A 25,423-nucleotide genomic window follows, 5' to 3' on the forward strand; every position below is an offset into this window, starting at 1 on the left:
CTAAAATCCAAGACACTCAGAATCCGGGAGCCTCTTGGCTTCCTTGGCTTGAAGGAAAATCACAGCCCTCCTCTGACAGCAGCAGCAGGTTTTTCAGCCAGCTCCAAAGAGTAATTTGGCCTGTTTGTTTTTGTTTGGGAATGTGGGTAAGGAATTAAATTGAAAGGGGAGGCTGCCCATTCCCAGTGGCCTTCCATTGACTATTTGTAGAGACTGCAATAAAGAGTTAATTGGGGCCACGTGCGGTGGCTCACACCTGTAATCCCAGCACTTTGAGAGGCCAAGGTGGGAGGATTGCTTGAGGCCAGAAGTTCGAGACCAGCCTGGGTAACCTAGCAGTACCCTGTCTCTACAGAACATCAAAAATTAGCTGGGCATGGTGGTGCGCACCCGTGGTCCCAGTCACTTGAGAGGCTGAGGCGGGAGGATTGCCTGATCCCAGGAGGTCAAGCTTGCAGTGAGCCGTGATTGTGACCCTGCACTCAGTCTGGGTGACAGAGCAAGATCCGGTCTTTAACAACAACAGAAAAAGTGAATTGGCAAAGACTTCTAAAAGCGCCCTTTGGCTTTAAAAACACTGCAGACAGACCAGGGAAGCGGAATTGTCCATGGGAATGATCCAGAAAGCATCTGTGATGATGTGTGAAGAGCCAGAGGTAGAGACATGGGCTGCGAGGGCAGCAGTGCCCAGGGCCTCCGAGAACATCTCCCTGCAGTGTAGGTATGAGGGTACTCAAGCCCTCAGGCCAGCAGGGCTTCCTTGCTGAAATTTGGGGGCATGAGGTGACAGGTGGTTGGGGAAGCCAGACCGCACTTCTGTCTGGCTTTGCAGAGAGTGTGAGCCTTTAGGACCAGAAGGGAAAGCTCCTGTCCTGGTAGAAAGTGAGGCGTTGGGCTTACTGGCCTGGAACTGCTGTGAGGGAAGGTGTTACCTTCCCCTGTAGGAAGCATTTCTTGCCAGAATCACTCCAGTGTTGCAGTGAAAGGTAACCTGCAAATCTGCACATCGAGTTTTCATAGGTGCGCTACCCTAAAGGGGAGTATCCTGGGGTTTTTTTTTCCCCCTTCATTGTCCTCTGGCATCTAATTTTGATAGATCCACTCTCTGGTTTGTTTGGTGGGTGTTTTTTATTATTTATTTATTTATTTTAGATTCAGGGTCTCGCCCTGTCACCCAGGCAGGAGTGCAGTTGCACAATCATGCTCACTGCAACAACCTTAACCTCCTGAACTCAAGCAATCCTCCCGCCTCAGCCTCCCGAGTAGCTGGGACTATAGGCATGTGTACCACCGTGCCCAGCCTCTTTCTGGCTTATTTTATTTTTTTAAGTTTGCTTTTATTTTGTGGGAGGGTGGTGCAGGTTGGGCCTGAAGGGCTGTGCAGGATTGTCCTTCCCTTCTCCTTATGTCACCAGTGCCTCAATGACCAGCTTCCCAGTGGCCAGGGCTTTGCACAGGGGCTGACCAGGAGCCAAGCTGGGTGTGGATGTTCTCTCCCCAAAGGTCTCATCTGATGGGCTTTTCACAATGAGTTATAGAGTCCAAGATTTAAGAATGGCTCCAGACCAGGTGTGGAGGCTCATGCCTATAATCCCAGCACTTAAGGAGACCAAGGTGGGCAGATCATTTGAGGTCATGAGTTCGAGACCAGCCTGGCCAACATGGCAAAACCCCATCTGTACTAAAAATACAGAAATTACAGGTGTGGTGGGGCCTGCCTGTAATCCCAGCTACTCAGGAGACTGAGGCGGGAGAATCACTTGAACCTGGGAGGCAGAGGTTGCAGTGAGCTAAGATCACATCACTGTACTCCAGCCTGGGCAACAGAGCAAGACTCCATCTCTAAAAAGGAATGGTCCTGGAGACAGACAGACAGACAGACAGACCTGGTTTGAGTCCTTTTGTTGCCACCACCTAGCTATGTGACCTTGGGCAAATTATCTCACTTTGCTAAAAGCCTCTTTCTCCTGGGAGGCAATTCTCATACTTACCAGGTAGGGTTGGTGTGGGGTTAAGTATGTATATACCCACAGCATTTAGCTCTCAATAGTACCTGCTACTTATTCAGCAGTGTGGTTTTTGCCAGAAATTTACCCCCCTTTATTTGGATAACAAGTTTTCCCAAGCTCCAGAAAAATGTCATTTCCTCTCCTCCCCTTCCAAGAATAAAAGTGATCATAATTTGGGAAGGTGGGCGGTGCACATCACTTCTTGTAATTATCACAGCAGTAGTATAAATGATTAAAAAGTTAGAGCAGGGGCCCGCACAATGGCTCATGCCTATCATCCCAGCGCTTTGGGAGACCAAGGCGGGAGGATCTCTTGAGGCCAGGAGTTCGAGACCAGCCTGGACAACATAACAAGACCCTATCTCTTAAAAAAAAAAAAAAAAAAGATGGTGTGAGTACTTTGTATGTTGCAGTAAAGAAATACCTTAGGCTGGATAATTGATGAAGAAAAGAGGTTTATTTGGCTCATGGTTCTGCAGGCTGTACAAGCGCGACGCCAGCATCTGCCTGGCTTCTGGGGGTCCTCAGGAAGCTTTTACTCGTGGCAGAAGGTGAAAGGGGAGCGAGCATGCCACAGGGCAAGAGAGGTGGGGGGACCCCAGACTTCTTAACAATCAAATCTCAGTGATTGAGAGGCCACCAAGCCGTTCATGAGAGATTCGCCCCCATGACCCAGACACCTCCCACTCGGCCCCACCTCCAACATTGGAGATGAGATTTCAACCCGAGATTTAGGGGAGACAAACGCCTAAACTATATCAGGCACATAATAAAAGTTAGAACAAAGAGAGAACTTCCGCCTCATGGGCCACAGCCCACCCACCCTGCAAAGATGAGTAAATGGAGTCCCCAGGTAATGCCAAGCCCTTCAGAGCCCTCTCTGTTATGCTGGCCCCTCCTCCCCTGCACATGCCTGGGAGGCCTGCTGAGACACCCAGTGTCTGCCTGGGGTGCAGCCTGGGCCAGAAGGCCAGAGGCTCTAGGATAAAGTGGCCTCTAGATGAAGTTGGGCTGGTCCATGAGCACTCACCTGGGGCCAGGGGACCTCATGAGGCAGAGACCTCATCAGGCACAGCACACTGACGAGGTCACACACTGTGATGTGTCATGAGGAGCCCCACTGGAACAAGTATTAGGGTCCAAGTGCTGTACAGCCACTTCCAGCCGGTCCTTAAAGGCAAAAAAGGCCGGCTATTGTGGCTCATGCCTATAATCCCAGCACTTTGGGAGGCCGAGGTGGGCAGATCATTTGAGGTCAGGAGTTTGAGACCAGCCTGGCCAACATGGTGAAACCCCGTCTCTACTTTAAAAATACAAGAATTAGCCAGGTGTGATGGCACACACCTGTAATCCCAGCTATTCAGGAGACTGAGGCATGAGAATTGCATGAACCTGGGAGGCAGAGGTTGCGATGGGCTGAGATCACGCCACTGCACTCCAGCCTGGGCGACAGAGCGAGTCTCTGTCTCAATTTTAAAAAGGTAGAAATGCTGTATGTTTACATGAGAGTGTAGACCATTGACGTCACAGAGCAGTGTTGGCTTTTTCAGAGCTGACCTGTCTGGAGTCCATTCTAGAAGTGTCTAGCTCTTGCCTCACTTTGGCCTCATCCGTATGGCTTGAGAGAGACGTATCACCAACCACTGTGTACACAGAGCATTTCTTCCGGGCTCTGAACAGCCAAGCCAAAAGGCAGAAAGGTGCCCAGTCCCCTCTCCTGTGCCCCGATGTGATCGTTGGTGGAATTCCACGTCTCTGAAGAAAGCACTCTGGGTCCCACCTCATGAAAAAGGCCAACCTCTTCTCTTAACAAAAGAGCCTTTAACACAAAAATTAGCCAGGCATGGTGGTGTGTCCCTGTAATCACAGCTACTCAGGAGGCTGAGGCAGGAGAATTGCTTGAACCCAGGAAGCGGAGGTTACAGTGAGCGGAGATCGCGCCACTGCTCTCCAGCCTGGGCCACTGAGCGAGACTCTGCCTCAAAAAAAAAAAAAAAAAAAAAAGCCTTTTGCTTCTGTGCACTAAGCCGCGTGGGTGTTAATCACCCAGGTAATGTGCTTTTGCCCTGGCCAGCGCGTGTCTGTACAGCTCAGAGAGCAAGAATGGCTGTGAGTTACACACCTGGCAGGTGCGCTTGCTGCACCAGAGGGAGCTCCATTGCCACAAACCCTGTCTGGCCCTCCCCCAGCTCTGCCCGGCCTCGGCTCCTTCATTCATTCATGCCATAGTGCTTTCCTGAGCACGCATCTGTGCCGGTGCTGGGCGCACAAGGAAAAGGAGCCTCGTCTGCTAAGAGGTGGATCTGTAGCAGCGGGCAGCCATTCCTAAGAGCTCCCCTCTCCAGGGGGCTGGGGCCACAGTGCTTCTCCACAAAGCATCCAGCATGCAGAGTGGCATAGGCGTGTCTGGAGGAGGGCACAGGTGGAGCGGCCCTGCCCCAGAGCCACCCACACACAAAGCATCCAGCATGCAGAGTGGCATAGGCGTGTCTGGAGGAGGGCGCAGGTGGAGCGGTCCTGCCCCAGAGCCACCCACAGGTCTGTTCCATTCATCAAGTCTGCTTTGATGTTCCCTATTTGGGCAGTTGAGGCGATGTCTGTGAACTTGCAGTTGGTGGTACGGGAGCCACTCACCAGAGCCGCCTGGGCCTGGGCTTTCCCGAGACAGCCCTGCCTTCCAAGGGGCCCCTCGCTGCCCCACATCACTGGCGCTCACACCCCACTCTAGGACTTCTCCGGGCCACATGCCAGTCACCAGAGCATCTTCCCCCAGGCTACAGCACCCTCTGCTCTGCACACACAGCCCCCGACCACCAGAGTGGAGGGCGCTCCAGGCTAGGTCCTTTCCAGCCCAGTCCCTTCCATGCTTTCTCCACCGAGCACTGCGTGTTTCTTGTCACTTGTGAACCAGCAGAGCTGCAGGGCCAGGCCATCTTGCTTGCTTGCTTGCTTGCTTCCTTGCTTCCTTCCTTCCTTTTCTGTCTCCCTCTCTTTCTTTCTCTCTCTGTTTCTCTCTCTCTCTCTCTGTCTCTCTCTCTCTCTCTCTCTCTCTCTCTCACTCACCCTCACTCTGTCAACCAGACTGGAGTGCAGTGGCACAATTATAGCTCACTGCATCTTCAAACTCCTGGGTTCAAGACATCCTCCCACCTCAGCCTCCTGAGTCCCTAAGCTGGGTGCGGGTGTGCGCCACCACATCCAGCTAATTCTTGCCCTTTTTGTAGAGGCGGGGCTCGCCATGTTTCTAGGGTTGGCGTCAAACTCCTGGGCTCAAGGGATCCTCTCATCTCGGCCTCCCGAAGTTCTGGAATTACAGATGTGAGCCACTGTGCTTGGCCTGTAGACTTTCTTTTTTTTGTTTGTTTTAATTTATTTGTAATTTGTGTGGGTACATGGTAGGTGTATATATTTATAGGGTACATGAGATGTGTGATACAGGCATGCAATGTGAAACATCACGTCATAGAGAATGGGGTACCGTAGACTTTCTTGACTCCACTTCGATTGCTTCTTCCAAAATGCACACGCCATTATGAACTTTTTTTTTTCTGAGAAAATACTTAAACCCACCTAAAACTTTATTAATCATCCCTCAGTTACAGGACTAATTTAAGACTCATCAATAAGATGATATGATATTTTACCATTGATTTCCATCCCCTCCCCCCTCCGCTTTTTTTCTTTGACTGGTACTAGAGAAACCAAAGCTCTTTTCAGCGAAATCCATTGATCCTCCTCAGCCTAAACGTTTAAAGTTCAATTTAACATTTAGGGAGTAAAAAGTCTCCAAAGGGACTCGTAACCATTGATTTTGTGTCAGAGTTGAAGAGCTAAGGTTTAAAACACACCGATCCTACCAGGTTATGAGAGACTTGTACCTACAGCCATATGGAATTGTGTGCTTCTCTTACTGTAGGTTTTTTTCTTTTCTGCAGAGGTTACGATAAAAGCACTTAAAGAGAAAATCCGAGAATATGAACAGACACTGAAGAACCAAGCCGAAACCATAGCTCTTGAGAAGGAACAGAAGTTACAGAATGACTTTGCAGAAAAAGAGAGGTGAGCATGGCTTACAGGCACACACAGACCGACATAGCATTTGCCCCTGAACTTCACATCACAAGACACGTTAATAAACGGATCTGCGAAATAAGCCCAGGTTGTAACCCCAAATCCATAAAGGCTGTGAGCAAAATGTTCCAAAAATTATATTCTGGCCAGGCGCACTGGCTCACACCTGTAATCTCAGCACTTTGGGAGGCCGAGGTGGGTGGATCATGAGGTAAGGAGTTCGAGACCAGCCTGACCAACATAGTGAAACCCCGTCTTTACTAAAAAATACAAAAAAAAAAAAAAAAAAATTAGCTGGGTGTGGTGGCGTGCATTTGTAATTGCAGCTACTTAGGAGGCTGAGGCAGGACACTCGCTTGAACCCAGGAGGCAGAGGTTGCAGTGAGCCACGATCACACCACGGCACTCCAGCCTGGGCAACAGAGTGAGACTCCATCTCAAAAAGGAAAAAAAGATATTCTACATTTGTGAGGTTTCTGTGAGCAAAATGCATCTGCCTTTCCCAATCAGTGGATGGTGTCAGGCAGCCAGTGAGCCCGAGGGTATCCAAGCCATGCAGGGGCAGAGGTGAAGCTCAGGGCATGAGTCGTTAGCAAGGTGGCACCCAGCAGCTGCACCTGGGCTGAGACCAGAAAGGAAAGCCCATTCCCAGTGTGTGGCCTCTGGGGACAAGCCCTGGGCTAGTGCTAAACTCTTTCTGCCTCCTCAATCAAATTGATATTTAATATTACATGCACACACACACACACTGATGTGATATTTAATATTACACACGCGCACACACACAATCTCGGTGGGTTTTTTGGTATTGCCTCTCATTACCTTACATATCAGGGAGTTACTATCAGTAAAATATGTTAATGCCCTATGTAACTGATGTGAGTTTTAGATTTCTAAATACCAATTACCAAAAACGTTTCCCACAAATAATGAGTTGGTTTTCCCCTAGCATGATGAGTTAATGAAAGTTAGGTTCCTTGTAACAACAATAAGGACTATTGAACTTACCGATCCCAACCATATCGATCGGATTTTTTTTGTTTTGTTTTAAGAGAGTTTTCTCATTGCCCAGGCTGGAGTGCAATGGCGCGATCTCGGCTCACTGCAGCCTCCGCCTCCCAGGTTCAACCAATTCTTCTGCCTCAGCCTCCCGAGTAGCTGGGATTACAGGCACCCGCCACCAGGCCTGGCTAACTTTTGTATTTTTAGTACAGACAGGGTTTCACCATGTTGGCCAGGCTGGTCTTGAACTCCTGACCTCAGGTGATTACAGATGAGCCACCGTGCCTGGCCTAGATTGGGTTTTTTTAAACTCACGGGTTAAAGTAAGATACTAAGTTTTATACCCACTCCCATCAAGAAAAGCAAAAAAGGGGGAAAAAAAGATACTGAATTTTAACTTTAGTGTGAAGAAATGTATGTATCCATCAATAGGAAGCATGAAATTTGTGATTATAGGTGAGGGGCCAAGTGGGACTGTCGCTGGTGTGGGATCTTGTTTTATTTTCAGTTGACTTCCTTATGCTGATACTTGGTGAGCTTTTCTTTTTACTTTTTCTGTTTTTTTTTTTTTTTTTTTGAGGCGGAGTCTCGCTCTGTCGCCCAGACTGGAGTGCAGTGGCGCAATCTCGGCTCACTGCAAGCTCCGCCTCCCGGGTTCACGCCATTCTCCTGCCTCAGCCTCCCGAGTAGCTGGGACTACAGGCGCCCGCCACCTCGCCTGGCTAGTTTTTTGTATTTTTAGTAGAGACGGGGTTTCACCATGTTAGCCAGGATGGTCTCGATCTCCTGACCTCGTGATCCGCCCGTCTCGGCCTCCCAAAGTGCTGGGATTACAGGCTTGAGCCACCGCGCCCGGCCTTCTGTTTTTTTTGTTTTTTTTTTTTTTTTTTTTCGAGATGGAGTCTTACTCTGTCACTCAGGCTTGGGTGCAGTGTCGCAATCTTGGCTCAGTGCAACCTCCGCCTCCCAGGTTCAAATGATTCTCCTGCCTCAGCCTCCTGAGAAGCTGGAACTACAGGTGTGCACACCACCATGCCCAGCTAATTTTTGTATTTTTAGTAGAGACGGGGTTTCACCATGTTGGCCAGGATGGTCTCGATCTCTTGACCTCGTGATCTGTCCACCTCGGCCTCCCAAAGTGCTGGGATTACAGGCGTGAGCCACTGTGCCCGGCCCTTGGTGAACTTTTCTAAGGCAGACTCTGTAGCAACATCATTGAGTTAGGAAGTGAGGCTCAGACACTGGACCAAATTGAAGACTAGCTGAAACAGGGCCTGGAGAGAAGCAGGTTTCTATAAGACATGCCCACCAGTGTGCCATGTCAGTTTACCATTGCCGTGGCAACACCCAGGAGTTACCACCCCTTTCCATGGCAATGATCTCCCAGCCCAAAAGTTACTACCCCTTCCCTAGAAATTTCTATAAACTGCCTCTTAATCTACCAGTAATTAAAAGTAGGTACAAATATGAGTGTGAAACTGTCCTCAGCTACTACCGTCAGCACATGGCCTGTGGGGCAGTCCTACCCTGCGAGACCAGTCACGGAGCTATAACGCTGCCGCCTCCATAAAGCTGCCTTCTTCTGCCCTACCACTGGCTCGCCCTTGAATTCCTTCCTGGCTAAAGCCCAGAGCCCTTGCCAGCTAAGCCTTCCTTTGGGGCTTGCCTGCCCTGCAGCATCATGAAGGCCTCTAGGGAATGTCATTAAGCTGACTTCATTCAGAAAGAAAACTGGCCAGGCGCAGTGGCTCACATCTGTAATCCCAGCGCTTTGGGAGGCTGAGGCAGGAGGATCCCTTGAACTTAGCAGTTCGAGACCAGCCTGAGCAACATAGAGATATGCCATCTCCATGGCATGAATGAATGAATGAATGAGCCATGCAGGTCAGCTTGTGCCTATAGTCCCAGCTACTCAGGAAGCTGAGGCAGGAGGATTGCTTGAGGTCAGGAGTTCCAGGCTGCAGTGAACCACTGCAATCCAACATGGGTAACAGAGTGAGATCTTGCCTCAAAAAAAAAAAAAAGAAAGAAAAGAAAAGAGGCTGAGCACAGTGGCTCACACCTGTAATCTCAGCACATTGGGAAGGTGAGGTGGGTGGATCACTTGAAGTCAGGAGTTCAAGACCAGCCTGACCAACATGGTGAAACCCTGTCTCTGCTAAAAAAAAATACAAAATAAGCCGGGTGTGGTGGCACATGCCTGTAATCCCAGCTACTCGGGAGGCTGAGGCCAGAGAATTGCTTGAACCCAGGAGGCGGAGATTTGCAGTGAGCCAAGATTGCGCCATCGCATTCCAGCCTGGGCAACAAGAGCGAAACTCTGTCTCAAAAAAAAGAAATAAAACAAAAGAGAACTGCCAGCTCCCGCCCACCCAGGGCCCTCCCTGCATCAGAACTTGGCCGGAGGCTCTCAGTATATTCTCTCACTAATTGCCCAGGATGGATCTGCAATGTAGATCATCTCATTTCATAGAGGGAGAAACAGGTCGTGGGTGAGGTACCTCCTACAGCTTTTGCAGCTAATCAGGGCCAGAGGTGGGACTTTGCAACTCCAGACTGGCGCCTGCCCACCTCTGCAGCCCTGGCCTCCCTGTCTGCTCTGTCATGGCCACCTGGAGCCCTTGGGGCCACGCCCAACTCTGCAGGTGGAGGCTGCGTCCATCTTCCCTGGGGGAGCGTGGCAGGGCACAGACTCCAGGAAAGGAGTGCGCATCACAGAGTCAAGGCTCGGACAGACGGGCAGACCTTTGACCCCATTGATACAGACTTGGTCTTAAGTAAATGCCTCTTAGGAAAGCACTCTTCACCAGTGAGTGATCAAGGGGGAAAACGCAAGCAATTCCAGGGCCCTGACATGGACAAATGGGTTAGTAAAAAGAAGGACCATCCATAACTGGGATGTTATGTCACCATTAAAATATTAATAATAGTTACGGAGAATTCATAGTAACATGAGAAACATATCTAGTATAATATGAAGTCAAAACATACATCATACAAAATTATATACAGTACAGTATGATTGTATGTCTTCCTACAGCAAACTCATGCATTACCACAATATGGAAATAAACACATATGGGAATGAAATAGTATTAAGTTGACTTTTCTTTTTTTTGAGATGGAGTCTCGCTCTGTCACCCAGGCTGGAGTGCAGTCACGCAATCTCAGCTCACTGCAACCCTCCACTCCAGGCTGAAGTGATTTTCCTGCTTCAGCCTCCTGAGTAGCTGGGATTACAGGCGTGTGCCACCAAGCCTGGCTAATTTTTTAATAGAGACAGGGTTTCACCATGTTGCTCAGGCTGGTTTCGAACTCCTGACCTTAGGTTATCCGCCCGCCTAACCTCCCGAAGTGCTAGGATTACAGATGTAAGTCACTGTGCCCAGCTCTTGGCTTTTCAAATTAGGTAAAGGGATTAGCTATATTAAAATACACAATAACTGATTCTTAGAGGGAAGGGCTGAAGCTAGAATTTACTTCATTCATTGTGTGTGTGTGTGTTTCGAGACAAAGTCTCACTCTGTCACCTAGGCTGCAGTGCAGTAACGTGATCTCAGCTCACTGCAACCTCCACCTCCTGGGTTCAAGCAATTCTCCTGCCTCAGCCTCCCAAATAGCTGGGGTTACAGGTGCCCAACATCACGCCCAGCTAATTTTTGTATTTTTAGTAGAGACAGGATTTCACCATGTTGGCCAGGCTGATCTTGAACTCCTGACCACAAGTGACCTGCCCGTCTTAGCTTCCCAAAGTGCTGGGATTATAGACTTCATTCTTTATACCAAAAAATTGTTGATGGATCTAGGATTTAAATATTATAATTTTTTATTATCACAAACATACTGGAAGAAAGCTGGGGTACATATTTGTTTTTATTAATATGACTATCTAAAACTTTAAACAGATTCTTAAAAACAAATAATATTTTAAAAACATAACAAACTGGGAAGAAATATTTGTACCATGTAAGACAAAAAGGCTAATTTTCATTATATACAAAGAGGTCTTCAAAATAATAAGAACAAAATCCACTCTACAAAAATAGGCAAAGGAGATAAGTAGGCATTTCATACAAAGAGAAATAACATAGCTTTACTCAGCAGTAAAAATTTAAATTTGATTTTATCTTGCGTTGGCAGAGTATATGAAAACACACTTACATATTGTTGGTGGGAGTTTAAATTGGTGAAAGTTTTTTGTTGGGAAGTTTTTCAATATCTATCAAAACAAGAAAAGTGGCCAGGCAAGGTGGCTCATGCCTGCAATTTCAGCACTTTGGGAGGCTAAGGCAGGTGGATCACTTGAGGCCAGGAGTTCGAGACCAACCTGGCCAATATGGTGAAACCCCATCTCTGCTAAAAATATGAAAAGCAGCCAGGCGTGGTACACACCTGTAATCCCAGCTTCTTGGGAGGCTGAGGTGAGAATTGCTTGAACTCAGGAGCAGACATTGCAGTGAGCCGAGATCACGCCACTGCACTCCAGCCTGGGTGACAGAACAAGACCCTGTCTCCAAAAAAAAAAAAAAAATTGCAGATACCCTTTAGCCATTGTAATTCCTCTGTTAGCATTTCATCTAACAGATTCACTCTCAAAATTATGCAACAATATCTCCACAATGATCACTGAGGGAATGTTCAGTAGAAAGAAACCTAGAAACAATCTGAGTGTCCATAGAGGCTTGATTAAGTTAATTATTTAATAAGAATGAGGAAGAACTATGTTTGCTGGAAATAGAACATTTCTAAAATATGGAGAGAAGCGAATAAGGGACCCCAGAATGTGATGTGTGTTGTGATCACCTTTGTATTAAAAGAACAGGGCAGGGAGATTATATTACACTGTAGTATATTAAATACTTCTGGCCAGGTGCGGTGGCTCATGCCTGTAATCCCAGCACTTTGGGAGGCCGAGGCGGTGGATCACGAGGTCAGGAGATCGAGACCATCCTGGCTAACACAGTGAAACCCCATCTCTACTAAAAAATTTAAAAAAAAATAGCTGGGCGTGGTGGCAGGCGCCTGTAGTCCTAGCTACTCGGGAGGCTGAGGCAGGAGAATGGCATGAACCCAGGAGGCGGAGCTTGCAGTGAGCCCAGATGGCGCCACTGCACTCCAGCCTGGGCAACAGAGCGAGACTCTGTCTCAAAAAAACAAAAACAAAAACAAAAAAAACCTTCTGTTTCACTAGCCAGTATATTACATTGCTTCATTATTACTCTATAGTATGCTACATATTAGATCATACTATGCTTTAGTATATTACATTCATTCATATTTTGCTATACTATGTGACATATTAATTTATATTGCCCTATAGTATGTTACATATTAATTCACATTATGCTATAGTGTGTTACATATTAGTTCATGTTACACTATAGTATATTACATTAGTTCACATATCACTATAGTACGTTACGTATTCATATTACACTATAGCATGTTACATATTAGTTTGTATTACACTAGTTTGTTACGTGTTAGTTCACATTATGCTTTAGTGTGTTACACATTAGTTCATATTACGCTCTAGTGTGTTACGTATTAGTTCATATTACCCTATAACGTGTTATGATTAGTTTATGTTACACTGTAGCATGTTACATATTAGTTCATATTACACTATAGCTTGTTACATGTTGGTTTGTAGTACATTGTCGTTACACTTTAATTTCTATTATGCTATAGTGTGTTATGTGTTTGCTTATATTACACTATCGCCTGTTACATATCATATGCTACATATTAGTTCATATGCTATAGTATGTTACATATTTGTTCATATTACACTTTAGCCTGTTACATATGATGTCGTATTTCTGTACATGCAGAAACATTTTAGAAAGATACAAACGAACTCTATCTGAGGAGCGGAAATGAGCCAAGGATAGTAAGAATCTTCCATTTTCCATGCTCTTGTCATATTTGATTACATCCCTGAGTGTCCATAATTGAAATACATGAAAATATTAGCAGTGCTTTTCTAGACGTGATGGGAATTGGGGCAACTTTGTAAACTGTGTCATTTCTACTTTTCTGTATTCCCAGTTTATTATTATGAGAGCATATGTTATATTCATATGACATAAAAGTAAACTTATTTTTGGAGGTTTTTGTTTTTGTGTGTGTGTGTGTTTTTTTTTTTTTTTGCAGATTAAGAGGAAGGAATGCTATTTATTGACCAGGGAAGTCACTTAGAGATCCTGGGAAATGTGAATCTGTGGAATGCCATTGCAAGCATTCACAATGTCCCCATTAGGTATTGCAGTTGCGTTTGCATTCCATTATAACAGAGACGAAACAGCTGCCACATCTATTTAGTGCATCCTTTATTCCAACAAACTCCTTCATTGTGTCAGCAGAATGTAAATGGATCATTCTTCTTGGGTTAACTTCAGAAAACAATGAGTGCGTGATGATGATTTTTTTTTTCTTCTTCTTTTTAAAATCTGGCATTGCAAGAACAAATTACATTTAGGATAACCTTCTACGCCAGTTACCACCCGTCAAGCCCCACGGGTTGCACACTTCCCATGATGTGACACGCAGTTACAAAGTTGGAGTGTGGAAGCTGCGGGAGCAGGGCCCATGGCACACGTGTCGTCGCTGGCGATACCCCGTGGCGCGCCTGCTGCCAGCTGAGCGCAGGGAGGGAGCTGAGCTCAGCCCAAAGACACACGTGCATTTCAGTTGGTAAAGGAGATGACCAATTTGGCTTCATCCTCTTCTTTGCAGAAAGCTGCAGGAGACACAGATGTCCACCACCTCAAAGCTGGAGGAAGCTGAGCATAAGGTTCAGAGCCTACAAACAGGTTTGATACTCTCCTTCCTAGTACCGTGGATGTGGGGAGGACCCGGGGGAGAGTTGGGTCGGCTCCCTGACTGCCCTGGTCCCCACAGATACCTGTTGCTCTTGGGGGCCGTGGGAGCTGCCGTGAGCCCACGCTGAAGAATTCCGCAGCATGCCTGCCAGCTGCTGCGCCTCATTCCTCACTGACTTTGAGTTGTTAATGTAGAGGTGGGAGGATCTCAATTCCATTTTCATCCCTTCCACACGCCATCCTTGCTTCCTGCTCTTTTTCCAACAAACACGTCTAAATCACCAAACTGTCAAGGACTGACATTTCATTTGGAACAATAATAGAAAAAAAAAAAAAAACTCACTTCTACCCTAAGTGAAGTTAAGGAGAACAGTAATTTCAGACCTTTAAAATTTAAAAGCCACCAAAAAAGGTTATGCTCAAGTTTTTACAGTATCTTTAAACTTCTTTCTCTCTCTCTGTCTCTCTTTTTTTTTTTTGAGACAGAGTCTTGCTCTGTCGCCCAGGCTGGAGTGCAGTGGCGATCTTGGCTCACTGCAAGCTCCACCTCCCAGGTTCACGCCATTCTCCTGCCTCAGCTGCCCGAGTAGCTGGGACTACAGGCGTCCACCACCATGCCCAGCTAATTTTTTGTGTTTTTAGTGGAGACGGGATTTCACCATGTTATCCAGGATGGTCTCGATCTCCTGACCTCGTGATCCGCCCACCTCAGCCTCCCAAAGTGCTGGGATTACAGGCATGAGCCACCGCACCCAGCCCTCTCTCTTTTATTTCTGTTTTTGTTTTGTTTTGTTTTTGTTTTTGTTCTTTTGAGACAGGGTCTTGCTCTACCACCCAGGCTGGTGCACAGTGTCGTGATCTCCAGTCACTGCAACCTTTACCTCCGTGGGCTCAAGCAATCCTCCCACCTCAGCCTCCCCAGTAGCTGGAATTAACAGGTGCCCACCACCACACCCGCCTAATTTTTGTATTTTTAGTGGAGGTGAGGTTTCACCATATTGGCCAGTCCGGTCTCAATCTCCTGAGCTCAAGTGAGCCACCACGCCCAGCCTCTCTTTTTTATTTCTGAAAGAGAAGTATCACCATGTATTTCATTTAAATGTATTTTAAATTTTTTATTTATTTTTTTGATGACCCAGAACTGAGCAGAAACGTGGACAGACGTCAGAAGTCATGATTCAACTTAAAACACAAATGACGAGAGTGGGAGAAAATAATCACAACCAGTTTGACAAACAGATAATTAAAAAATGTAAAGGCTGCCAGTCAATCCGTTAAACGAGAGAAACAGTGCAGTTGAACAATAAGCAAAGGATAGGAACAGGCAGTTCACAGAAGAAATGCAAATGGAAGCTACACATATGAAAAAATGCAAAGTTTTTTTAGTCAGGGAGATGCAGATTCAATTAGTGAAAGACTGTTTTGCCTGTCAGACTGTCAGAATTTTTTAATTATTTATTTATTTATTTTTGAGATGGAGTCCCGCTCTGTCACCCAGGCTGGAGTGCAGTGGCGCGATCTCATCTCACTGCAAGTTCTGCCCCCCCAGGTTCAAGTGATTCTCCTGCCTCAGCCTCCTGAGTAGCTGTGATTACAGGCACACGCCACCACGCCCGGCTAATTTTTGTATTTTTACAGGGTTTCGCCATGTTGGCCAGGCTGGTCTCGAACTCCTGACCTCAGGTGATCCACCTGCCTTGGCCTCCCAAAGTGCTAGGATTACAGGCGTGAGCCACCGCACCCGGCCTAATTTTTTATTTCATTTTAGAGACATGGTCTCACTCTGTTGCTCAGGTTGGAGAGCAGTGATATAATCATAGTTCAATGCAGCCTCAAAATCTGGCCTGAAGTGATCCTCCTGCCTCAGCCTCCCAAGTAGCTGAGACTGCAGGCACGCACCACCACACATGGCTAATTTTTTTTTTCAGTGTTTATTTTATGGACATGGACTCTCACTGTGCTGCCCAGGCTGGTCTTGAAGTTCTGGCCTCCAGCGATCCTCCCACCTCAGCATCCCAAAATACTGGGATTACAGGTGTGAGCTACTGCACCTGGCCTTTGAAAAAAAATATAGCAACTCTGGCCTGACAAAGACTGTCAAAAATTATTGAAACACCCAGTGTTGGTGAGGGTGAAATGGCACTTAAGGAATGGATGGGCATGGAAGAAGCTTCTTGGGAGGCCAGCTGGGTGGCATTTATGTAAAACTCCGGTGCCCAAGCTATTCAGCCAGCAGCTTCACTTCCAGGTATCCTGATGAGAGAACTGAAGGTTACTGCCACTGCCCGCATCTGCAGGTGGAAGGATTTCCATACCATACTGCCCAGGGAAAAAGACTAGTCTCAAGAAATATTCATACCATCCCATTTATGGGGGTAGAAGATAAAAAAAGATATATACACACACATATATACATGCAATTATGTATGGAAATTTTTTTAAATGTAAAATACACTTTCTTTTATTTTGTTACACTTTTTTGAAACGAGTCTCGGTCTGTCACCCAGGCCTGGAGTGCAGTGACGTGATCTCGGCTCACTGCAACCTCCGTCTCCAGGGTTCAAGCAATTCTCCTACCTTATCCTTCTGAGTAGCCAGAATTACAGGCTGCGCGCCACCATGCTTGGCAGATTTTTGTATTTTTAGTAGAGACAGAGTTTCGCCATGTTGGCCAGGCTGGTATCAAACTCCTGACCTCAGGTGATCTGCCAGTCTCAGCCTCCCAAAATGTGAGCCACCTCACCCAGCCAGAAATAATAAAATACACTTTAAAAGATGAAGTCATCCAGGTGCAGTGGCTCACACCTGTAATCCCAGTAATCGCAGCACTTTGGGAGGCCAAGGTGGGAGGATCACTTCAGGCCAGGAGTTCCAGACCAGCCTGGGCAACATAGCAAAACCCTGTCTCTACAACAGTGTTTTAAAATATTAGCCAAGCATAGTGCCTTGCACCTGTAGTCCCAGTTACTTGGGAGGCTGAGGCAAGAGGACGGCTTGAGCCCAGGAGTTCAAGGATGCAGTAAGCTGTGATTGTGCCGTTGTACTCCAGCCTGAGTGACAGAGTGAGAAAACTTGTCTCTTAAAAATGGAAGGGAAAGAAAGAAAGAAGGAAGGGAGAATGGGAAAGAAGAAAGGAAGGGAGAAAAGAAGGGAGGGAGGGAGGAAACTATTAACATTGGTTCTGTCTTTGTAGGTGCTTGGGATTCGATGAGGCAGAAATGAAAGGGGATTTCCTATTCCATTTTTTATATTTTCATCATCTTGACCTCTTTTGTGTTTTTCTTATCTTTATTTTTCCACGCACCTGACTCTTCACAGAAATCTTTGCTCTTTTGAAATGGGAATGGATTACTTGTATATGCATTCTTTTAAAATTTCATTTAAATAGTATCTTACATCATGGTTTTATATTCTTTGCCTTTCAGCCCTGGAAAAAACTCGAACAGAATTATTTGACCTGAAAACCAAATATGATGAAGAAACTACTGCAAAGTAAGTCTGTCCGCTTGGCCTCCCTTATTGGCACGCATTTCTCACTTGATTTTGCTTGTGTAGGGCTGGATCGAGAAGGTTCTTGACCTCTGTGCTGCTGCAGGGACACAGTGTCTTTCCCATGAGTTACTTGCGTCGGTTCAATGCACATTCTAGCACTCATTGGGTAACCCTTCCAACAAACTTCTGTCATTTAGTGTAAAGCCTGGTCACTGCTATGCCTTCTGCCATGAAAATTTGGGAGTTAGTTTATACAAGATGTGACACATGGGACATTTTTTGTGTGGAGTTGGGTCTGGATAAATCACATCTCTTCTTCCTTGGGCCATAATTCTTCATTTCTTCCAGGGCCCTTTAGGAACACCTGCCCCAGAATAAGCCCATTCCCATGCAGGCATATGGGTTCATGTCATACCTTGCAATGCTATGTGTGGATATACCGATAGACACAGATTCGGGCAGGCAGAGTCACAAAAGGCCAATTCCCACCCAGCTCTTGTCCAAAGGAAATCAGAGGTGTCCACTACAAGTATACTTTTTACCAGCCCATCTTTCGTGCAGAACACCAGCAAGGAAGAAATAATAATCGACATAAATCATGAAAAGATGAAGAAATGGCAGAAATTGCTCCTAGCCATGGCCTCCTCTACCAAATTCCAGGGGAGCAATGCCAGGCTAGAGTTTGAACCCCGTTTTCCTGTTCTGGAAGGCTCTTCCCATCTTCCACGGAAACACACATGCGTGCTTACTGCCATGTCTCTTGGGTTTCCCTATTCCATTAACTAAGGTCCCCCTACTCTGCTCACACAGTGCCTCCGTGGGCATCAGCAAGAAGATGGGTGCTTCTGAATGGCGCCGCTGTCCCACCCAGGCTTCAGCTCTGTATGGGTGCTGGTACTTAGTATCCCTCTGCGCCATCTCACGTGACCTTGGGCTTTGAGGGTGCTGCTGGGTCTCTTGCTTTCAGGATGCTGTACGGGGTTCTTGTCCCTTTGCTCTGGGTCATTTAGTAGCCTGAGACCTTGAGAGCCCAGCTCCCCAGCCTGGTGATCAGAACGGATTCTGATCATGAGTATGAAACTTACAAAGAGTAAGACATCACCACTAGATCAGCTACTTTCTTCTCTCAATTACTTCTGCTTGAACCTGATTAAGCAACTTACTTGTACTAAGTTGCTTTTCTCAGTAAATCTGATTTTTAAAAATTACTGTATTTCATCAGGCATGGTGGTGTGTACCTGTAGTCCCAGCTACTTGGGAGCCTGAAGTGGGAGGATCATGTGAACCCAGGAGCTGAGGCTGCAGTGAGCTGTGATCGTGCCACTGCACTCCAGCCTGGGCAACAGAGCAAGACCCCGTCCCTAAAAAAATTTTAAATTAAAAAAATATTTTTTTGTTTTAAAAAACATTTCAGGGGCCTAATCCCCTTCACGTAAAAATTAGCCCTGTCTCAGGACTGTAGCTGAGAGGGCAGTGGCTCCCTTGGGGTGCGCCCCACTAGCCCTCTGAAGTAAGAAACATTCTTGTCTCCCCAGTGGTGAGCCAGGCCGAGGGGTGTGGTGTGCACGAAGGGAAAGAGACTCACTCGGTTAGATGATAGGCACGGCTCAGAGATAATAGATTCATTCATTGATTCAACAGATGTTCACAGAGGCTTCCTCTGTGCCTTGCCCCGTGCAAATTCTGAGCCTTTTATGGCTCTATGGCCATTGCAATCCAGCATGCCCAGTGCTGTAATCAAGGGGACGGGCGCTGGCCATCAGCAGGTCAGACAGGGAGCCTACAGGTGGCAGGCAGAGCACTCCCATTGGGATAGTCAGAAGAGAGTTTGGTTGGGTGCAGTGCCTGTAATCCCAGCACTTTGGGAGGCCAAGGCAGGTGGATCACCTGAGGTCAGGTGTTCGAGACCAGCCTGGCCAACATGGTGAAACCCCATCTCTACTAAAAATACCAAAATTAGCTGAGCATGGTGGTGCGCACCTGCAACCCAAGCTACTGAGGTGACTGAGGCAGGAGAATCACTTGAACTCGGGAGGCAGAGATTGCAATGAGCCGAGATAGCGCTACTGCACCCCAGCCTGGGCGATGGAGGAAGACTCCATCACAAAAGAAAAAAAAAAAAAAAAAAAAGGTCAACATTGGGCCTGTTTGCAGAAGTACAGTTCTAGGCTCATAGTACCAGTAGAGTTTCCATGCCTGGGTTTGAATGAGCCAGAGGAGGGAAAGGAAGCTGGAGCCTGAAGGTGAGGGCCCCCTCGAGGGGAGCCGTGGCCTTGGGGAGGGGAGAGGGACCCAGGGCAGTGCCAGGGACCCCTCACCTGATCCCCTCTCTCCTCCCACCAGCCAGGGGAGCTGGGGAAGGGCATAGAACATCCCTGGCACCAGGGGAGTGTAGGGAAAGAATTGTCAAGGAAGCCTTCCTAAAGAGGGTGGTATGGGATTCAGGATTGGAATATGAGTCAATTCAGGGTTTGCAGAGGTTTGTGAAGATGCAAGCCTGGTGAAGCCTGTCTTGGGGAGGACCCGCCGGAGGTTCCGAATGATTTGCCTGTGGGGCAGGATGGGTGCAGCCTGGCAGGGCATTTCCCACATTAGAAACGGTCTGGATACTGACAAAGGCAGCCCAGGACCAACGACGTACTCTAATAGTTCCCGGAGTAAGTCATCCCCCAAAAATGCAGAGAATGGCCTGAGATTATTGGATCTTGGCTACTTTCTTTTAACTTTGGAGGCCATGGACTCAATCGGAGACTTCCCCTGCTGCCTTTCCCTCCCCTTTTATTTTCCAGGACAGATTTGTCACTATTCCATCTGCTTCAAGTCCAACCTACGCATATTTTATGAAACCAGACACGTTTTCATTCATGCTTATGAATATAAGCCCCTTGGGGGTAAATCTTTTCACATATGGTCTTACAGCATTTCAAAAACGATTTCTTTTCCCTCTTCAGAAGGAGGGATTCTTAGGGCCGGGCGCGGTGGCTCACGCCTGTAATCCCAGCACTTTGGGAGGCTGAGGCAGGTGTTTCACTTGAGCCCAGGAGTTCGAGACCAGCCTGGGCAACATGGCGAAACCCTGTCTCTACAAAAAATACAAAAATTATCCCTGCGTGGTAGCTCTTAACTGTAGTCCCAGCTACTTATGGGGCTGAAGTGGGAGGATCACTTGAGCCCAGGAGGTCGAGGCTACAGAGAGCCTAGATTATACTACTGCACTCCAACCTGGGTGACAGAGCAAGACCCTGTCTCAAAAAAAAAAAAAAAAAAAGTCATTCTTAAATATTTGTTGACGGGAATTGGAGAGGCGTGAAGGAAGATGGGTTTTGGAGAAAGACCGACTTGGGAGTGATTCACGGGGGTCCACTACCGGCACTCTGCATTACCCTGAATGAGCTATCAGCTGTCCACCTCCCTTTCTGACCTGTACATCAGGCATACCAGGAGTCAAGTCGCTGGGTGTTGTTTGTTGTTGTTTTTATTTTGTTCTGTTTTGAGATGGAATCTCGCTCTGTTGTCCAGGCTGGAATGCAGTGGCACAATCTCTGCTCATTGCAACCTCCGCCTCCCAGGTTCAAGCGATTCTCCTGCCTCAGCCTCCCGAGTAGCTGGGATTACAGGTGTGCACCACCACATCTGGCTAAGTTTTGTCTTTTTAGTAGAGATGGGGTTTCACCATGTTAGCCAGGATGGTCTTGATCTCTTGACCTCATGATCCGCCCACCTCAGCCTCCCAAAGTGCTGGGGTTACAGGCGTGAGCCACTGCACCCGGCCCGCTGAGTGGTATTGAAGAGGAATGGGATGTGTGTGTATAGCACCTGGCATGGTGAGAGTCTGAGGCTAAGCTGTTGACAGATAGAAGCTATTCCCAGCAAGCTCACAGCAGGGCGTGGTATGCGTTTCTGAAATTAACGGCCTTGGAGGAAATTGACCTTCACCACCTCACCATGGCGGACTGGGTGCACATTGCCTGTCTGTCGTGGGGAGATGTCATGGGGTACCCATCCCTCTCCCCGGTGTTGGGGAGAAGCCCGCAGGTCTGTGGCACCGAGGCTGCTCCGAGACCCTGGTTTATCGTGAGCAGTCATCGCCATGTGTCAGCTGGGACAGCACGGGCTGACTGTGGCGGAGACAACGGCAGTAAAGTTTTCCATGTGTAGGCTTGAAGCAAAATGTAATTAGCCTTTATGTGCAGAACAAGGGCCCATTGATGAATACAGCTGGTCTTTGTTTTGTCCTGTCGTTGAGAGTGGGAGGTAAAAGTGTTCTTCTTCATGTTTATTAATGCAAGATTCCTTAGACAAATGGCAAGCACAGTTTAATATTTGTTGGAACATGGGGGCTTTGCCAAAACAGTTGTTGTGTAAGAAGATTGCAAGGTTTCCGATTATAACCATTTCTGGGTTAAATAAATGAATTATTTCTGCCCTTTTTTTCTTTTTTGAAATTTTTTTTAGAGTCGGGGTCTCACTGTGTTGCCCAGGGTGGTCTCAAACTCCTGGCCTCAGGTGATCCTCCCACCTCAGCCTCCCAAAGTGCTGGGATTACAGGCATGAGCCACTATGCCTGGCATTCTTTTTTCTTTAGTTAAAAACATAGCTCCTTCTCGGATGGTCACCCTGTGTACGGATCTTCCCACTTCTCTTAGCAAATGGAGATTTACCACCCTAATGGCCTTAACCTTGGAGAGTCCAGCAAAGGAACATGGTGTGGATTTTAACATCTGAACAATTTCCTGGGATGGATGGCCATGGAGGTGGCAGATAGCTGGAATCATGCAGCAGCAGCCGGCCCAGAGAGAGGCCTGGGCATCCCTCACTGCTCCAAGTTCCTGCATCCATCTCCTGCAGCTGTTCACTTACTTGTTATTGAGTTTGGGTTGCTACTGCACCCTCCAGCAGGAATGTCGCCCTCCCAGCCAAGTGGCTAGTGTTCTGGGCAAAAGTGCAGGAATTCCCATTTTTGCTGAAGTCCACGATCCTATGCCCTGTCCCCCCGAATCTGGGTTAGAAAAGGACTTCCAGCTGCAATACACACAGTCAGCTTCTTGCATTCCTCCCCACTCGTGGGCCGAGGCACTGAGCCTTGATGAAAGAAAATATTGAATTGCACTGAAATACTACATTTTTTATAGCTCACTTTAGTCTTAGGAGAATTTGCACCTCCCAAACCTTTCCTGCCAGTAAAATTCATATTTCTTAAGGTTACTCATGTTGTATTCCTAGCGTATATGCTTTTTTCAAAGAACGACATTGTATATACACATACTTCCACAGTATGGTTACAAAAGAGACATTTACGAGGGACTTCACTTGGGTTAATTTTAGAGTATTTTCTTTATAACGTGTATATAACCAGTGCTTCATCACAAAACACAACGTGCTCTGAAACAGCAGAAAACTTTCCTGTGGCTAACTCAGTGTGGGGGAGCCTCTGTGCCTCTTTGGAGGGATAGAGAAATCCAGGTCCCAAAAGAGGACATAGGACAGAATTTGGAAAGGGGAGGAGGCGGGGCACGGTGGCTCACGCCTATCATCCCAGCACTCTGGGAGCCCGAGGTGGGAGGATCACTTGAGCCTGAGAGTTTGAGACCAGCCTGGGCAACATAGTGAGACCCCATCTCTACCAAAATATACAAAAAATTAGCTGGGCATGGTGTTGTACCTTTAGTTCCATTTACTTGGGAGGCTGAGTTGGAAAGTTCACGTGAGCCTGGAAGTTCCAGCCTGTAGTGAGCTATGATTGCATCACTATCCTCCAGCCTGAGTGACAGAATGAGAGCCCATCTCTAAAAATAATAATAATAATTTTTTAAAGGAGAGGAGGAGGATACTAGCAATTCAAGACAACTCTCTGCATGCTGAATGTGGATAGGATGGATACTTTCTTTTTATTTGTTTATTTATTTATTTTGAGTCAGGGTCTCTCTCGGTTATTCAGGCTGGAGTGCAGTGGTGTGATCATGGCTCACTGCAACCTCTACCTCCCGGGTTCAAGTGATTCTTCTGCCTCAGCCGCTGGAGTAGCTGGGATTACAGGCTCGTGCCACCATGCCTGGCTAATTTTTGTTTTTCGATTTTTTTTTTTTTTGAAACTGAGTCTTGCTCTGTTGCCCAGGCTGGAGTGCAGTGGCACGATATTGGCTCACTGCATCCTCTGCCTCCCGGGTTCAAACGATTCTCCTACCTCAGCCTCCCAAGTAACTGGGATTGCAGATATCTGCCACCACACCCAGCTAATTTTTGTATTTTTAGTAGAAACGAGGTTTTGCCATGTTGGCCAGGCTGGTCTTGAACTCCTAGACTCAAGTGATCCACCTGCCTTGGCCTCCTGAATTGCTGGGATGACAGGCATGAGCAGCTGGGATGGATACTTTGTTTACGTGCTGTGCTGGACTATTTCACAGTGGTTTCTTGAGTGCCCTTTCCTGCATCATCAAAGCAGCTTTTACTGTGCTCATTGCATGGATGAGGAAGCAATCCCAGGAACACGCAGAGTCAGGCCCCGGACCTGGTCCTTTAGGCTCAAATTCCAGTGCTCTTTGCTTGAGACCACAGCGGTCTTCAAAGCCCCTTTCTGGTGCCAGTTTCGTAATCAAGCAGCGAAGGTGAGGGCTAGCCGGGTGAAGGCAGGCATTCCTGGGGGGTTCAGCCTTTCCCAGTCTCACAAGCCCTCGTTGTATTGACCCTAGCAGATTGATTTTTCCCTTTCTGAACGATAATTCCTCATGAAAGACTCACGGAACTGGGGCCAGGTAGAGCCCAGTTGACTAAACCTGAGAATCACCCAACTGTCTCGACCATCATGTTTAGACAAATATTGCATCCCCTGATTGAATTTGAAAGGGACAACTTAAGCATCCTGAAAATTGAGTCTGTCTGCTGTACCTTTAAGAATGTAAAATGTTCTATTTCCTGGCTTTTTGATGAGTCATCAGTTTCCAGTACTAGTTGCTGTAATTATCCTGGTTGGATTAATTTCCCTAAAAATAGAGAAGCAGCCACTTTTATGGTTTTGAGAGTATGGACTTGAATAAAGAACCTCCTGTCCCTTAACCTTAGAGAGCTCTAAATCAGACTTGCAGGGAAAAACCGATGGTCTTTTTTTTTTTTTTTTTTTTTTCTTCTGCCTGTGTCTTATCTCCAGTAGGGCTTGTGGATTTTGTAGAATTCTTGGGATTTTTTTCATCTCTGTACAAGTATTTTGCCCCACACCTGAAAATTGATGCCTGGGTGAGCCCTGAAGGATTTTCCTTGTCTTTTGTACCGACACCAGCTGTCTTGGCCCCCTCTGAATAGTACAACCATGACCTGGTGTCTCCCCAGGCTGGGGCCTGGGCGGAAACAGGGGGTGGCTTCATAGTTCCAAGTCCAGGTAGAAATTCCTCTGAGCACCAAAGATTCTTTGCCTGTTCTGTGGACCCCAGACCTGGCTAGGAAATGTAACTGACATGTAATAGATATGTCTATTGCAAAGTATCAATGAGAATTGCCAAACTTTACTCCTCTCCTTCATTGATGTTTAGGGAAGCCCTGCTTTACCGTGGTAGGTGTGGTGTCAGTTGCTGGAACGATAAAGACAGGGTGTGAGGGGGCTTACAGACATCACCTGCACACACAGGCTCACACACTCTGTACCCAAAAACACGTACACATAAATAGAGAGGCAGCCGGGCATGGTGGCTCACACCTGTAATCCCAGAACTCTGGGAGGCCGAGCCAGGTGGATCACTTGAGGTCAGAAGTTCAAGACCAGACTAGCCAACATGGTGACACCTCGTCTCTACTAAAAATACAAAAATTAGCCAGACGTGGTGGCGCATGCCTGTAATCCCAGCTACTCGGGAGGCTGAGGTAGGAGAATCACTTGAACTCGGGAGGCAGAGGTTGCAGTGAGCCGAGGTCACGCCACTGTACTCCAGCCTGGGCAACAGAGTGAGGCTCTATCTCAAAAATTTAAAAAAATTACAAAACAGAGGAACTGTGCATGTGTCCATGTATATAAACATGCAATCAGGTTTTTTAAAT

The 25,423-nt window shown here is 47.1% G+C and overlaps 1 protein-coding gene across 16 annotated transcripts in view; it reads left to right on the forward strand.

Moving 5' to 3' along the window:
* Positions 1-25,423, forward strand: part of CUX1 (cut like homeobox 1) — a 517,458-nt gene that overhangs the window by 333,268 nt on the left and 158,767 nt on the right. For all 16 annotated transcript variants that reach the window (XM_033192564.1, XM_033192563.1, XM_033192550.1 and 13 more), the window contains 3 exons: positions 5,945-6,068; positions 13,821-13,897; positions 17,332-17,398. In XM_033192564.1, the coding sequence (XP_033048455.1) occupies positions 5,945-6,068; positions 13,821-13,897; positions 17,332-17,398 (268 nt within the window). The remainder of the gene's footprint in view (positions 1-5,944; positions 6,069-13,820; positions 13,898-17,331; positions 17,399-25,423) is intronic.

This window comes from Trachypithecus francoisi, unplaced genomic scaffold, assembly GCF_009764315.1.
Source record: "Trachypithecus francoisi isolate TF-2019V2 unplaced genomic scaffold, Tfra_2.0 Lachesis_group4, whole genome shotgun sequence".
NCBI classification, from domain to species: Eukaryota; Metazoa; Chordata; class Mammalia; order Primates; family Cercopithecidae; genus Trachypithecus; species Trachypithecus francoisi.